This window comes from Symphodus melops (genome assembly GCF_947650265.1).
Source record: "Symphodus melops genome assembly, chromosome: 10".
NCBI classification, from domain to species: domain Eukaryota; kingdom Metazoa; phylum Chordata; class Actinopteri; order Labriformes; family Labridae; genus Symphodus; species Symphodus melops.
The window spans coordinates 25,788,258-25,804,847 of NC_136700.1; the positions used below are offsets into that span (position 1 = coordinate 25,788,258).

A 16,590-nucleotide genomic window follows, 5' to 3' on the forward strand; every position below is an offset into this window, starting at 1 on the left:
AGAAAAGTTCTTGCGAGATATAGGCTACTCAGGAAAATTGAAAAAAGTTATTATTAATCCTTCTGCCGAGCACCAACGGAAAGAAAGACAAACTAACATGTTTGTGCATGCATGCTCGCCTACACACCGCAGACAAAATGAAATGAGCAGACGCGAGACCTGGCCGTGCTCTCTCTGCCTTTAATGAGTCATTATGCTCAGCCATTTTTAATTTGGGTGTCTGTTTAAAACCAAAATTAGAATATTTGACATTTAAGGAAAGGTTTTGAATGCTTCCTCCATGAGAGGAGAAAAAAGAGACCAGGATGAATGTCTATGCATTCCAGTTGTATTAAAGTCCGTCCATCTGTTTTAGCATCTTTCTCTTATTCAAACTCAAAGCCCTGCGGCTAAGCTGAAATCCTCTCACGCATAAATCAGTCGACAAGAAATTTCTGAAATGTTGTCGTTTTTGAGGACTGAAAAAAAAAAGTGGAATTTAAAAGTAAAAAAAAAAAGAGAGAGAGTGCAAAGACTGGCCTACATCGGGATGTTAATATTCTATTTCTGTTGCAGCATGCATTACAAATTCAAAGTGTTTAATAGTGATGAAGCTTTAGTGAGATTAATTGCATCTTGAGGCAGAAAAATACTGAAGTAATTAATTCACATGTGGGCCTGTGTACTTGGAGTTTAAAGTGACTTCATTATATTGGTATTGGTTATCGTTAATGCCTCGCTATATGCACTTATTGTTGGGAATCAACCCTTAAATGAACCCCCCTCTGCGTCATTGAGACTCGCTCAGCTCAGTCTTTGTTTTCTTCCTGTCTGGCGTAAAGTGTGGTAGAGCCAGTAGCTCAGTCTGTAGGGACTTGGGTATGGAGGTGGAGGGTCTCTGGTTCAAATATCTGCATGGAATGCATCAGTGTTGGTTTGGTCGCTGGAGAGATGCCAGGTCATTTCTGCCAAGGTGCCCTTGAGCAAGTCACAGAACCCCCAGCAGCTCTGGCGTGTTCCAGTAGCAGCCCCACACTGATATCGCTCCACTAATGCATGTCTAAAGGTCGTGTTTGTGCATGTGTGCAAATCGAGTTTATGTGTGTGAGAAGCAAGATAAAAGAGTGTGATCCAGAATTCACCTGCAGATTTAATAAAGCAAAAAAAAAAACCTCACAACATAAAGCTTTTGACCCTTCATACTCAGGGGGGCCACAGGGGGTCCACACAGGGTCTAACCCCCCCCAAACCTGGAAAAATAAATAAATGTGTCTCTAAAGCAGAGGCACTGCTTATCAACAGGAAAGACAGGCGACTGCTTGAGGCCCCAGACCAGTAGGGGGCCCCTGAGGGCTGAAAAACTGAAACCACAAATGTGCACATTTTACAACAACAGTCAGAAACCTCCCTGAAGGGGCGCACAGCACTCAGTGTCAGTGTCAGTGTCGTTAATGAAAGTCAAGTCAACAGAAAAATAAAAGAGGAACTATCTGTCCATGGGAGAGAACGGGACACGTGCGGACATGATGGGGATGAACGTCAATGCCACAACTTCTCTCGATGCATTTAAAGCTCCTGTGGGGAACAGTCAGTGTGAGTTGGTTTTGGCGCCCCCTGTAGATGAAGCTGATAAAGAACCTTTGTCATGAAAAATGTAGATAAAGGTCATTCTTACTACTGACGTCCAGGCTTAAAAATGACCAGAACTAATCTTTACGTTGATCTTGTTTGCTTTTGTAGGTCATCAAGACGCATCATATGCATTTCATGAATAGCTAACAACTCCGCACAGTGGCTTTCATACTCGTGTTATAAGCATGCAGAATTACATAACACTTATTCAATGTTATCTTCATGCATTTATATTAATGGGTTGAACTTTACGTCTTTTAAAACAGCTGTTTTCATTATGCATCTCTCCTCAGCGTGGCAGACTCGTGGAGCGCTGGAGTGGGCTGGGATGCTCCAGAGATGGGAGATGGGAGGAGGAGAGAGAGGGGAGGGAGGGAGGATGAGAAAGAGAGAGAGGGTGGTAGTGGAGGGGGTGGAGGAAAGAGAGAGAGAGAGAAAAAGAGCTCTCTCTACCCTGTGACGTCGCTCGGTCTGGTCCCGGGGTGCGCTGCTCGCTGGTCCTGTCTCAGCAGAATCCACTTGAGTTGTTGCTGCTTCGACCGTCCACGCAGACCTGCGGTGCGGACTCGCGCGGCTCCGGTAGGGTGAGGTGCTTTGCGAGCACCCGGTGTCTTTCTACTACTCCAGATTGCGCGTCTTGCCCCACATATCAGTGTATAACTGTTTTTACACTCTGCCTAAAGAGAGAGGAGAGGAACCTGAGGCGGCGAAAGAGAGAGAGAGAGAGAGGGCGGAAAAAGAGAGAGAGAGAAGCTAAAAGAAGGAGGAGAGCAGAGGAAAGCGGTTGCCGTATCTCCCTTGTCCATCCTCTGGCTGAATTTCCACCAAGAAGATGCTGAGAATAGCCTGCGTGTTGGCCGCCGTGGCTCTGGGGCTGAGTGCCGCTCACACTAAAGGTACGGTAGGTGAAGGGCAACTTGCCTGCTCTGTGTGATGCGCATCTGTGCGTGATTGAATGTGGCCAGAGAGGCTGTGCGTGGATGCAAAGAAATGTCTGATACGGTTAATCTGCGGCGCTGCTCTAAGTCAGTCTGTGGTGAGATGCTGCTCCCCCAAATAGACTATTATTCCCTCTCATTGTTGATCCTCTCTGGACTCATTCAGCCCCTAATAGCACTTGAGAGTATTTGCTCTGTACTTCAGTGGCATCCTCAAACGGAGATTTAATGTTCCTGTGGCGCTCAACACTGAGCTCACTGTCACCTATTTGTTGTCTTTTTTTAAAAAATTGATGAGCCTGCTCACAGCATTGTTATTCAGTCAGTGTGTTGATGTTATCGGTTCAGTTCAGGGATGCAGGAAGAAAGAGGAGCAGGTAATCTGTGAAATCTCCGTTAGAATTGATTGTAAAGCAGCATGCAGAGTCATCCATCACACATCAACATTTCTTAGTTTGCAAATCAGAAGTAGAAGCAGCTTTGTTGGCCAGCTATTTGCACTCAAACACACAGAATGTGACTGATTGAGCATGGGATTAAAACAAACTGCTACTACAGGCTAACACATTTAAATATGGAGCTCAACCTGATTTAACTGTAGGGTACATGTGGCTGATCGGTAAGTTCAGAAAAAGATAACCCGCTCCTTTTTTTTGCTATCTTCTGGACTAAGAAAATCCCGATTTCAAAGGAGGAGAAATGTGCAATAAAAATAAAGCTGATCAGATCATGAATAAAGAGTTGTAAACATCTGTTTTGATTGTTTCTCTGCAGGCAACATTACAGCTCCCGGTTTTTCTCCCTGCACAGTTTCAGAGTAATTTTTGAAGCTTTTTTTTTTTTTTTTCAAATTGATCCAAACTTTGATCACACCATTCCTCTTTATAAAACCTTGCTTTATATTTAAATCAGGCATTTGTGGGATTATCAACAGGCTAATTTAATTTACAGCTGATCATTTATCCCCTACATGGGATAATCCCCAAAGCCTCTGATATTTGATAATGACATCCAGATGTCATCAATGTGCACCATACTGTTGGCAGTTTAGCTTCACTGCTGAGCTAACGTGAGGTCGGCTAGAATCCCCACTGCAGCAGGACTTCTCAATCCTCCTGTGTGCCTGGCATGTGCCGTAGGTAAGCGAGGAAAATGCAGCAACAAGTCCGTGCTAATCAACTCCCTGTAGACCCAGTCTGGCGCTTCCCTGTGTGAAATAACAAGGTGACACCTGTCAGTTTGGTCTGGCGGCAGAGAGACATCAGAAGTGCGATAAACTGTTCATCCTCCTTTTGCCTCCTGACGCAGTAAAATCCGCTCCTGCTGCTCGTCTGGCGGGCTGCAGCTGCTATCTTAGTTGTGTGTGGAAGGAAAACATATGCTAATAGACCTGCTGCAGGCAGTGAGCTGGCCCGGAGGTCAAACTTTACCCTCATATAAACTTTCATTTAAATTGGATTGACAATGGGATGATTATCATGGGCTGTAAGAAAAAAGACTGATCTGTTTGGGGATATCACCTGATTGGCCGATATGTGTAATACAGCAGGAAATAGCAGACGAGTGGCATTATAAGGGAAGATTCATCCTTTTTTTATTTCCTGAGCTTGAGCTGTGAAGTAAACAAATTACTGGCAAGTCAATAGGGTTTGAAAAAGCGAGCTTCCCGCAGGTCTAATTGATTCCCGAGGGCAGCAGTACAGTGCAGTTAAATCCAGGAGAAAATAAGAGTCTATTGTCTCCGTGGATCTGTTGCTATACGCTGACCATCGCCGCCTTTCCCCTCTCCTGTCACGGTTGGCAGGAAAAACAGAAGCGTAGAAGCAACAAACCTCAATCGTTTTTTTTTTTTTTTTTCATTTCTCCCCCTTCAATGTGTTTCCCAATTTCCGTTTTTGAGACGACAACAGAAAAAGTGCATTCATGTCAAGTGTTGCAAAGGATCCGCCTCCGTAGCGCCAATATGCAAACCTGTTTCTGAGACAACTTTGAAGCGCCGCTACCCCTGTCATTTTCTGTTTAGCCGCCGTTTCATTCCTGGGAAAGCGTGGACGTGCGACTGCCTTTAATCACTCTCGCCCTCCAGTCATCCATCCAGACTGTGTGTTTTTCTAAATGTGTGTGTGTGTGTGTGTGTGTGTGGGCCTACTTCGGATATGTTTCAGAGTTGTCTGTAATCAGAGCTCAAAGTGTGCTATTTGTGTGTGAGTGTGCACGCGTGGGTTTGGAAGAGTGATAGAGTGCAACCAACATGTTGACAGCCGCCAAGTGTGCGAGCAACGGGCGAGGAGGTGATGTCGTTTACAAAGGAATTATTGCATTCACAGATGCACGCTGGCGCTCAAACGATTTCTCCAGGACGGAACGTGTCGCCGCTCGACGGGGAGAATCTCTCCGCAGAGGAGGAGAAGAAGAAGAAGAAAGAGCTGCAGAGTTTGTGCCAGTGCTGCCCCGGGCCTCGTTTTGTGTAATTCCCAGCAATATGAACTCTGAATTTAGATAGCTCATTACCAGCACAGTATATATTAATACAGGGAGCGACTGTGTGTGACTCGTTGTTGGTGGAACCTTTTCGCTGCTTTATTATATCCAGACAAACACAGTGTACATTTTTTATTCAGTCAGTAAACATGCAGACAGTCAGAATGTAATACTCAGCCTTTGGAAGAGGCCTTTTTGGTGAGCAGGTTTCAGCTGATTCTGGTTTGTGAAGTCTCAGGATTAATTGACACAGGTTTTATAATTTATGGTTTTCCATATAAGGCTTCAGTGTGTGCGTCTGGGTGTAAGCCAGGTCTGTAGTGTGTGTGTGTGTGTGTGCGCATGCAGGGGATAAAGAAAGCCATGGGGATAGTCATTTGAGGATCCCATTAGCAAATAAAAAAGGGGGGATGACAAAAAAACAGAGGCAGATTTATGTCCCCCCCTTCGGAGAGAGGAAGTGCATTATGGGAGCACTCTATAAATCCTCCAATGAGGCTGTGACACAGGATACAGCACAAATCCTCGCCGCGGCCGGAGCAGAATCAGGGCTCTGAGGAATATCACAGATTGTTTTTGCTTTGTCTCCCGCCCTCGAAGCTTGATGATCTGGGTGCTGTTTGAGGAGACGGAGGACTGTGGGTGATGGAAGGGGTGCCAGGCCACTGATCCCAGCGCAGTTCTACAACCAGCAGAGACAACAAGAGGAGCAGGAGAGGGAGGGTTCCTGTGATCCGCCGATTACTGACTAGATCAAACTGAAGCCGAGACTCCAGTATCACACAGCTCCTTACAGCGCGCTGAACTTTACATTTTACCCCTGTACGCTTTTTTTTTCTCCTGCTGTTGAGAAATCAAGCATTTCTTCTTCTCTTCTCTTAAATAAGGAATGAGCACATGTCAGTGTTTGATGTGTGTTTGCAAACGTAGAAGGTAGAGTTCTATAACGCAAAACCACCTTCTAAAGGATCAGTGTCATGGCGGTCTTGTCTCGTCCTCAGACTAGAGACCAGAACGAGACCGGGCGAGACCACCACTGATCTTGGGTCAACTTGGGCTTTTCTGGCTCCATGTCCTATTGTTTACGGTGAGAAGGCAGACTCAGAGGGCAGAACAAACACCTAGCTGTGGGAGTGTCACCCACCTGGGGGAGGGGCTACTGCCCTTTGTGATGTCATGAAGGGAACATCTCCAAACGGCCTGTTTGAGCAGGCAGAAGACGGAGAGGATGGACTTTTCTCATGACAGACTAGAGACACATGTTAGAGGAACATGTGACCTTTAAAACATACTGGTCACAGATTAGTAAGCTAAGTTCAGAGCCTTGTGTTGTGATTGACTCGGCTCGTTTCGGAGGAGCTCTGTCTGCTCGTTAAAACTTTTGAAAGTCTGAGAGTGAAGGGTCCTTTTGAGACTCTGTTTTTATGGTTTACAGCCCGTCTGCAACAAAAACAAATTCAACTGAAAACATTTGAGTGGATTAGTGAATTGAAAATGGACAACTTTTGGAAGGGGCATACTTACGCTTCAGGAAGTTTTGAAGGTTTTTTTTTTCCGTGAGAGGAATGAAGAGAGAGAGAGAGAGAGATAGAGAGAGACAGAGACAGAGACAGAGAGAGAGAGAGAGAGAGAGAGATAGAGAGAGACAGAGACAGAGACAGAGACAGAGATAGAGAGAGACAGAGACAGAGACAGAGACAGAGAGAGAGAGAGAGAGAGAGTATTTCCAAAGAAAGTGAAGAAGAGAAGTTTGGCAGAAAAAGTAAAGAAACTTAAGAGGAAAGAGAGAGGAGACAAGGGCTTTTAAAAATCAGTGTCAGCTTACCCCATGGTGTGTTTCTTCTTTGTTAAACTTTGATAGGTACAAATCAAAGCATGAAGTATGTCATGACTGCAGCGCCTTACACTTAGCTCCTACTTCTTCAGGATAATCAAGTTGGTTACACATTCGAGTGTCCAGCATGGCTCTCACGATGCTCCTTCACTGATTTGGCCGACACCACATGGAGAAAACACGGCTCACATGCACACGTACCGAAGAGCTCTCCAGGAATTTCAAAGGACTCCATCTGCCGGCACTTCAGTCCACCTCTCATCCATTCACTCGTCTTTTCCTCCAATCACTTACCTCCAGTCCAATCTCACCAGTGGACTCTCTTCAATTTTTCAACGCTGGATGATGACGAGACACACACACACACACACACACACACACACACACACACACACACACACACACACACACACACACACATGCTGATGAAAAGAACAGGATCACACAGCAAGATGGTGCCTGACCTTTCCCCCCGCACACACACACACACACACACACACACACACCCCAGCTGGGTCCATCTGACCTGAGAGGAAATGATCAGAGGGAAGAAGATGGAGAGAGTTCGAGGACGAGTGAGAGGAGAGAGGGTCAGAGAGGAAGCTGCAGATCTTTGTCTCGGTCACTCATAAATCTTCACTCTTGACAAGTGGAGCACTCGAAGTTGAGTGTGGACTTTTACAACGGACGTGTCGACAGAAGCTCTCTGCTCTTTGAGTGTTGCCGTTGACTCTGTGTGGCTTATATGTGCTAAGTTCATCTATCACCATCAAGCACACTTACTGTTAATATTCCCCATGTAGGTGCACATGGGGCTGCAGCCAATCAGAGCACACGCTCGGCCAAAACCGTTCAAAATCGCTTTTTCAAAAAACAACTGTGGCTTGAAAAACAATATTTCAACAAAGACGATTTTGAGACATTTTGGCAAGTGTGTGTTGATTTTGGCGACCCCTGCACCCGTTCTCTGCTCATTGTGTGCCGCCCCACATTCAGGTCAGCCGTGCATGAGCACCTGCAGCCTTTGTTTGAGCATCCACACACGTCGTTCATTATCAGTCTGCACACACAAGCTGTTGAGAAACTGTTAGCAGCGTGCATTTGCAAATGCTTTGCTAGCTTGATGATTATCCTCAGGTATTGGGTTGCCTGCAGACGCATTAATCAAGAGGTAATTCTTATTTCCTTCATTAAACTAAATCTCAGCACAAACAGAAACACACACACACACACACACACACACCGAGCACATCCAATCCCAGCGCGGCTTTGCCTTGATGATTGTGTTAAGTGCTCATCACTCCCGTGCCTCTTCTCCTATCTGTGCTCAATTTCAATTAATCCATCCACTTCCCCATGAAGGCAACAGTTGTCATCCCATATGTTTGCCACTTACAGGCTGCGTAGAAGCTGGCAGAGTTTCCACCTATACACCCGAACATATCTGAATGCACACAAACAAACACCACGACATACGGCGTTACTGTCTTCAGAGCTGCATGAAAACAAAACCAGATAAGTGTTCTTCAGTTGTGGATGCAGAGGCTTCCCGGTGTCTCGCTCCTTTTTGCCAGTTATAGCTCCATCAGCCTGAGGTCCGCAGATAGAGAGCTGATACAAGACATGTTATTTAGAGCTGCTGCTTGTTGAGAGTTACAATACTTTAGTGTCAACCCCCCCTGGCGTTTTTCCAGCCGGCCAACTGGTGCAGCAGAGTCTGTCACCCTTCTGTAGTGGCTGTAACAGGCAGTGATTGGACCTCCTGTATTCTCTGTTTTATCAAGCCTATGTATATTTGATATGTGTTGATGCATCCGAGATTACGAGGAAGGCCTTTCAGCTGCATAACTGCTTTGTTTTCATGTCTGAGTGTTTTAGGAAACGTCTGGTTATCCTCCAGCAGACATGAAGCGATTGTCTGGCGCTGTCCTTGGTGCTGAAATGAGCCAACGACACCCAGTGAGAAAACTGCAGCGCAGGAGCTATCCGTTGTGTTGAAAACAGTCCAACAGGACGATTCTGTCTTCCCATTAGCTCGTGCCTCGCCGCGAGTCACCATTTGCATACAGCAGTGTGCAGCAGGAATATTGGAGGGGTGGAGATATGTGAGAACACACCAGGGACCTGACAGCTTGTCACAGCGATGATAAGGCTGAGTAGTGACTGATGAGTGACAGATGGACGGGTGAAAATGGCTCGGAGATGTGCTGCCTTTCAGTGCCAGTGCTTAGTAGTTTTATTTGAACACGTAGCTCTTTCATATAGTGGGGACATAATGATCATGTAAAACTGGATTATAGGATATTCTCAATAAGTTAAAAGCCTGTTTTTTTCAGTGATCTTCTTACTATAGATGCTTGGCTCTTATAGTTTTCTGCCAGGCTTAGCACTTTTTGATTTCTGTATTTCAGACTTTGCAGGATTACCGTGGCATCGAGCGAAATCTGGTACATTTGATCCCCGACAGGATGTTTGAAAAACAAACAGGTTATGTGTAAATTGCTCAATTAAAGTGCACTTGTCTTTTACGCCACTGTTAGGTTTCTAGCTGCCTCTAATACATGAATGAAGAAATGAACAGACTGTGGATTGATCATACGGCTTATTTCAGCCGAGGTCAGATAATAATACAACCCAGTATTTATTATTGTGAACTGACAAATGTATTCAGTGAACACAGTCGCTTGTATGCAGTTAAAAATGTAAATCCCATCAATTCCTTTGTACGTGGTTCGTCTGTGTAAGGCATAAAGAAGACGTCACCTCGGGAATGTCAAACATTCATTGTCAGCTGGCTCCAACACAGATATAACTCCATGAGTCACCGTTACTCAAGCCCAAAATAAGTCCTCTAACATGGTACACAGATTAAAATGATTTGTTCACACAGTCTCCCAAACTGAACAAATTCATGGATATTCGTACGGACAGCCACGGTTCAGCTTGAAGCCGGAGCTTCGCTAGTTTCTTCTCTTTCTTTAAGATGATATAAATGTAAAGGTAAAGTCACACTAAGTTAATGTTAAAACAAAAAACTAAACCAAGCTTGTGGCTACCATTGATGTACTCACAACTCGAGCTAAATGCATTCACTGTATTTCTCTTCCTGCTCTTATCTCCGTATCTTTTGATTTGCTTTTAGCTCCTTTAGTTTCTTTTAAATCTTCTGTCGTCTTGGTCTCAGCTCGTGTTCTTGGGTTCTGGTTTTTTCTGGGTTCTCATGATGGTTCTTTTAATGCTTCTGTTGGGTTTTTCACATTCGTCCTGTTCTTGCTGTTGTTTGCTTTGTTCTTGTTTTTGATGTTTGTCAAGCACTTTGTGTTTTTAAAGGTGCTACATAAATAAAGTCATTATTGTTATGTTTACCGCCCACTGTGAGCCACACAAAGTACGATTCTAACTCTTAGCTCTTCATAAAGGATGCTTTCTTTATGGTCACGTATGGATCTCTTTAATCTGTAGACTCTAATGTGATGGAGAAACACTCAAAGGTTAACCGTCTTTACAGTAAGAGTGTCTTCCTGTGGACATTTTCTCTTTGAGGATGTTGTTAACGCTTTAATGAGGGATGGAATAAAATCAAGTAAACTTAAACAAGCAAAAACACTCAAACATGACCTTGTTTAGAAAGAACCTGGACATGGCCACCTTTAGGTTTCACACATTCAGTGGACTTAAACTCAAAGGACTAATTGGGAGTTAAACAAATAGGGATGATAGTGTGTGTGTGTGTGTGTGTGTGTGTGCGTGTGTGCGCGTGTGTCCACTACTCTCTCTAGGATCAGAGGCAAGGAGCCAAAGACCGTAAAGCATCTAAAAATAAATCGAGTTCCTACAGTCTGTGGAGTATTGAGTTCCTGCCAACGACTCGGCCGTACTGGCTGCTCTGCCGTGTTTTGAAGCTGCTTTAGAAAGCACAATGATCCATTAAGCCTCCAGCTTTGTGATGAGGATATAGAGAGGTGTGTATGTGTGTGTGTGTGTGTCATGACTTATGACGGGTGAGGCGTCGGTACTTTAAACGTGTAAACGTGCTATGTTATGTCTTCACAGCGTCGCATCTGTAGCAGTGTTTGCTCACACACAGGCATGCACAGGTGGGGCGTTTGGAAAAGAACAGGTGGGACAAGCTTTGAGTAGGAGGCCTGTCACGGCTGCAGCAATATTATCCACTCTGCTGTAACTGGGCCATTCACACGCACACACACACACACACACACACACACACACACACACACACACACACACTGTGAGCTCCTCCTCTGCCTTCTGTCGAAGTACACACCAGTTTTCCGTGGCCGATGCACAGGTTCACTAATTGCGTGCTAAAACGTGTGTGTGCATAGGTTCATAATGTGTGTGTGTGTGTGTGTGTGTGTGTGTGTGTGTGTGTGTGTGTGTGTGTGTGTGTGTGTGTGTGTGTGTGTGTGTGTGTGTGTGTGTGTGTGTGTGTGTGTGTGTGTGTGTGTGTGTGTGTGTGTGTGTGTGTGTGTGTGTGTGTGTGTGTGTGTGTGTGTGTGTGTGTGTGCGTACCTGCGTCTAGGTTGCATCCTCAGAGGCCTGACCTCTCTACTGGCTTGTTTCATTTTTTAACGGGACACCAAGGGTCTCATTTGTCCGTGTGTGTTTTGGTAGAAATCACAAATGTGCACCTGTCTCCTTTTGCATGAAGAAAGAGAGAGAGAGAAAATAGAGCGAATGGGGGGGCGAATGGTTGTCAGCTCATATACAACCCCAGGAGGCCCTTGTAGTTAGCCAAATAACAAATTTGTCACAATTTGATAGTTTTTCAAAGCTGCGTGCCCCTCTGTGTTTGTAGTGATTTAGACCAGCTGTCAGGCTGCAGCCGCTGCTTTAGCTCATATTTGTGTCCTGTGCGTCTTCATCCTTCACGCTGGTCCTGCGGCAGACTGTTAGCCTGGCTGCAGCAGCAGCTCCCCCTTGTCTTACCAGGAGGAGGAGGAGGAGGATGATTTGGGTCACCGTGTACCTGCACCTCCCATCACTTTGCATCCTTTCACTCCCCCTGTGTTCACTCTCTCCCTCCATCTTACACTGATTCACGTCTGCCTTTGTCTCATCATATCACTAATTCCATCTCTTCTGTCTTTTTTTGTTTTTTTATGGTTGTTAATTCTTTTGCCTTCATCTTTCTTCATGATCTTGCTGGGGTTTCCTGGTGTAGCATTAACATGGAGGTAATTACAGATGGTGAGGCTTTGCCAGGTCTTATCTCACTGTTCTTCCCTTCCCTGCGGGATCAGTCTCTCCGTCTTTCTCTTTGTCTTTCAGTTCTTGTCTCTTTCACCAGAACCCCGTAGAGAGTCTCTCTGTGGGGAGGACATTGGGTTAAGGACATTTAAAAGCTAATTTTTTTCCCAGATCAGGATTACGCGGTCGGAGTTCCAGTCGACTTTATTCTGATCGGTGTGTTCGACATCCCGAGGTCTGAGTGTCCTCGGGCAAGAACCAGATTGCTCCCACTGCTGCCTCAGCCTGGTTTGAATGTGTATGGACTAGATAATACTGATGGACACGTTACATAGCCGAGTTTGTTGTGACTGGACAAGTTTGACCTTCATAAAGACTCATACATGCAAAGAAGAACATTTTGCATGCATGCAGAAAACAGCCAAAATAAATGATTTGTTCTATAAGCATGCTCTCTGTTATTCATGTTTTGACATCCTGGCCTGGAAGCTAAAACAAGGCTGTGAATAATTAAGATTCATTCATTAAACACTCCAAAATGGTTGGCAAGAGACACATGCACACTCTCAGGCCCTCTCTGCCCCCCCCCCCCCCCCCCCCCACACACACACACACCTCCTCTGCTCTCCTGCCCTCTATTTGAATATCTTGTCACTTGGAGACGCACTGTGTGAACATGGATGTGTGTGTGTGTGTGTGTGTGTGTGTGTGTGTGTGTGTGTGTGTGTGTGTGTGTGTGTGTGTGTGTGTGCGTGCGTGCGTGCGTGCGTGCGTGCGTGCGTGCGTGCGTGCGTGCGTGCGTGCGTGCGTGCGTGCGTGCGCGCGCGCGCGTGCGTGCGTGCGTGCGTGAAGGTCACTCATTTTTCTAACAAGCACATCATTATTAAATCATGAATCCACCTCTGGCTCCGCCGCCACTCCCGCTTCTCACTGTTTGCTTCTCGTGTTGCGCTGGGGTTACGTCTGCTGCTGTTCTTTTCCTGCTCATTTGTAAAGCCAGGTATCAGGTAGGTAGGTGTTGAATTTTCTTCATACATGAGTTTGTGTTGCGTTAGTGTGTGTTTCTGTAAGTGTGGGCCGGCGCCCCCCTCGAGTTCTCATTATGGTGGGAGTGTATGGCCGAGGCCGGTCCTAACATCTGTCTGAGAGAGTGGAGGGGCCCCACACCGAGCTCGCAGCCAGGGAGCACGGCTGTGTTGAGCTGCATAATGAGCCACAGTGCTGCAGAAAAGTTCACCTAATTACATGCAGACATAAGAGTCCATCAGAGGAAACACTTTCAGCCTTTACTAGTCAGTCCGCTGCTTTTAATATTGTCTGCCAGATTTCTGATCTGCCAAATCCAGTTTAACGTTTGGATGGGATTAGACAAAAAAAGAAAAAAGGATGGATATATCGTAGTTTGGCTCAAACTTAAAGCTTTCAGGGTTTGACGCCTCGCTCGTATATAGATGTGATGGCCGACAGGTGAGAGGCATCACAGCTGAAAACTCCTTTAAAAAAGGAGCTTTAACGTAACCATCAAAATAGATCGGCTGAACATGATGAGTCTAAATAAAAACAAAAATAGGGTTACAAATCTTTCTAACCCAACTTGGAAATGTAAATCCTGTTGAAGGACTCGACGCTTTAAAGACCTATTGTATCAAATATTTACTGCCTCCTGTAGAAGTAGATATTCGGTGATATGACTTCTAACACAAACCATGAGAACAGCCCGAGATCAAAAACACACACATGTATTATCCATGCACTCCAACTTCATTCATCCCTGTACTGCCTGAGAATTGTGTCCCTAGTTATGGAGCAGCAGCATCTCCGGAGAGTCATAGACGTGTGTGAACATGCAGTCTGAGGATATCAGGGTGTCATGTGCCTCTCATGAAATCCCCCCCCCCCCCCCCCCCCCCCCCCCCCCCCCCCACCCCCCCCCCCCCCCACCCCAGGTGTCATGACGTTTCAAGCTATGAGTAGTTATTTGCCGTCAGAGGCATGACTTATTTGAAAGTGCTCCAGCTGTGTTAGTTTTTGCTCCATGTAAATTCTTTTGTGGGTAAATACTTGACACATCTATTTCAGTTGATCGAGGCGTAGGAGACGAGCGAGCGTTTTAAAAGAAGCTGTAGTTGAATGTTTGAAAACAAATCCGACCAACCTGCTGAAAATTCTCCTCCTGACTGCGCGTGTGAAAAGAGAAAAAAACAACCTGAGAAAGTGCTGAAAGAGAAATCAAATAATTGTCTCCGACCTCAGCTGTTCCTTGAAACCGCAAATGATTTGCACAAGCCTCCCTTCGTTCCATCTCCACTTTAAAGAGCCATGCTGGAATATATTGAGAGGATATGAAACACTCGGTCTCTGCCGCATCAATGCAAATAAAAATCAACTTTCTAATCCTTCACTACATCTCAAAAATCACACTTTCATGTTGCTGCAGAACGAGCAGCGTCCTCCTTCCAGCCTCTCTCTCTCTCTCTCTCTCTCTCTCTCTCTCTCTCTCTCTCTCGCTCACACACATAAGGCTCCATTTAAATATCAATGGCCTCCCCTCCTTTTATGCTATGCCACTGGTCCCCAAACAAATGGATTATATCTGGCTGTGTGGCATTTCCCAGGTGGTATTTTCAAGCACTAGAGCGCAGGCCACCTGATGCTCAAGACTATTTGAAATGGCTGTGGTGTGTGTGTGTGTGTGCGTGCGTGCGTGTGTGTGTGGGGCCTGTGTGTGCGTGACACCCAGCCCGGCTATTCTCTGCCCTCTGAGCCTTTCTCAGTCCTGGTGAGTCTCTTTCCATCTGTTTGAATTGTGACAGTTCTCTCCTGCTGCCTTCATCCAGAAGGGCGGACCACCTGCAGAGGGGTGACACACACACACACACACATCTACACACTTTGTCCACCTCTGAGAAGCTTGATCTTTTTTCCCCTCACCTCTTCTGTCCTGCCTCTGTCTTTGTGTGTTTACTGGTTTTTGGATGTTTGTTGTTTTGCTCGACTGGGTGGCGAATCACTCATTCCGTCTGGATGGAAGATTTTCCGGTGGCGTTCGTGCTTTCATCTGTGAACTCTCTCGGGGTGCCGTGTTTATGAATTGACATCGTAATCACGCCTCTGCCACTTTTCTCTCCCTGCAGCCGCCTTGGGAAGGGAGGCTGCGGGGTCTCAGGTTTATATGCAGATGCTGGGGGGGATAAAAAAAGAAAAGAAGAAGTGATGGAAATGTGTGACGGGCTGAAGAGGTCAGAAGAGGCAGGAGCACAGAAGAGGTGAGAGACTGACTGACAGGTTGAAATTGAAAGAGATAGACCACAATGAGGCCGGAAAAAGAGAAGCAGAGTGAGAAGGCACAGCTCGAGAAAATTGGATGGAGATTTTGTTGAATCACATTTAAAGATGTTATCTGTTGCATTTTCATATAAATAAATGTTTTGAATTATGTGTAGCTGGCTTGTTTGCCCCCCTTTTCTTCTCTTGACATTAAACATTCGTAGCGTGTGGTTGCTGCTTTGCATTTAAATATTCTGCCCCTGTTTATCAAATCCGCTTTAATTGTGCGCATAAGTAGTGAGCACTCAAATAAGAAAAGTTGGTATTTGGTCCTTCTGGCTTTTGGACCACAAAAAAGCCCGATCTCCCATGAAGCGGGCAGTGGAACTGCTTCAGATAGAAGTGATTGTACCCGAGCTAAAAAGCCTCTGCATGTTTCTAATAAGCTCCAGCAGCAGAAAGCTGCTCAAACTAGGATCAATGTTGGAGATGAAACATGGAGAGAGGTTAGAACGCAGAAAGCTTTACAGACCCATGCAGAGCTGGCTAAACACTGAAGCTACAGTGTCCACCACATGCAGAGCTGGCTAAACACTGAAGCTACAGTGTCCACCACATGCAGAGCTGGCTAAACACTGAAGCTACAGTGTCCACCACATGCAGAGCCGGCTAAACACTGAAGCTACAGTGTCCACCACATGCAGAGCCGGCTAAACACTGAAGCTACAGTGTCCACCACATGCAGAGCCGGCTAAACACTGAAGCTACAGTGTCCACCACATGCAGAGCCGGCTAAACACTGAAGCTACAGTGTCCACCACATGCAGAGCTGGCTAAACACTGAAGCTACAGTGTCCACCACATGCAGAGCTGGCTAAACACTGAAGCTACAGTGTCCACCACATGCAGAGCTGGCTAAACACTGAAGCTACAGTGTCCACCACACATGCAAGCCACATGCTCACCTTTTCTGTGTCTTGAAAAGAGTCACATTATTAGAGTCATTATTATTACTTTGAACTATCTGTACATCTTGTTACGTCTGTAATAATTCGTACTGCAGGTGAAGAAGAAACATTCAAAATAAAAATAAATAAAACACACAGAATCTGAAGTAGGGCAGTGTTTTTTCCTCTGTTTTTCTACAAATCTGAAAGCAGGGTTTCCACTCCCGACGGAAGGGCAGTTGGATTACCTTTTGTTTTCTGATGTGCTGTGTCACTCCGAGCTGCTGCAACTGAGCCCTCA

The 16,590-nt window shown here is 45.7% G+C and overlaps 1 protein-coding gene across 2 annotated transcripts in view; it reads left to right on the forward strand.

The window, feature by feature from the left end:
- LOC306830374 (calsyntenin-2-like) overlaps positions 1–16,590 on the forward strand; it is a 250,424-nt gene that overhangs the window by 20,703 nt on the left and 213,131 nt on the right. Inside the window, exon 1 of one of the 2 annotated variants that reach the window (XM_079353805.1) lies at positions 2,033–2,507. The exons of the other annotated variant lie outside the window; for it this stretch is intronic. Within the exon in view, the coding sequence (XP_079209931.1) occupies positions 2,444–2,507 (64 nt within the window). The 5' untranslated portion in view covers positions 2,033–2,443. Of the gene's footprint in view, positions 1–2,032; positions 2,508–16,590 lie in introns of those variants that run through there. 2 annotated transcript variants of the gene reach the window in all.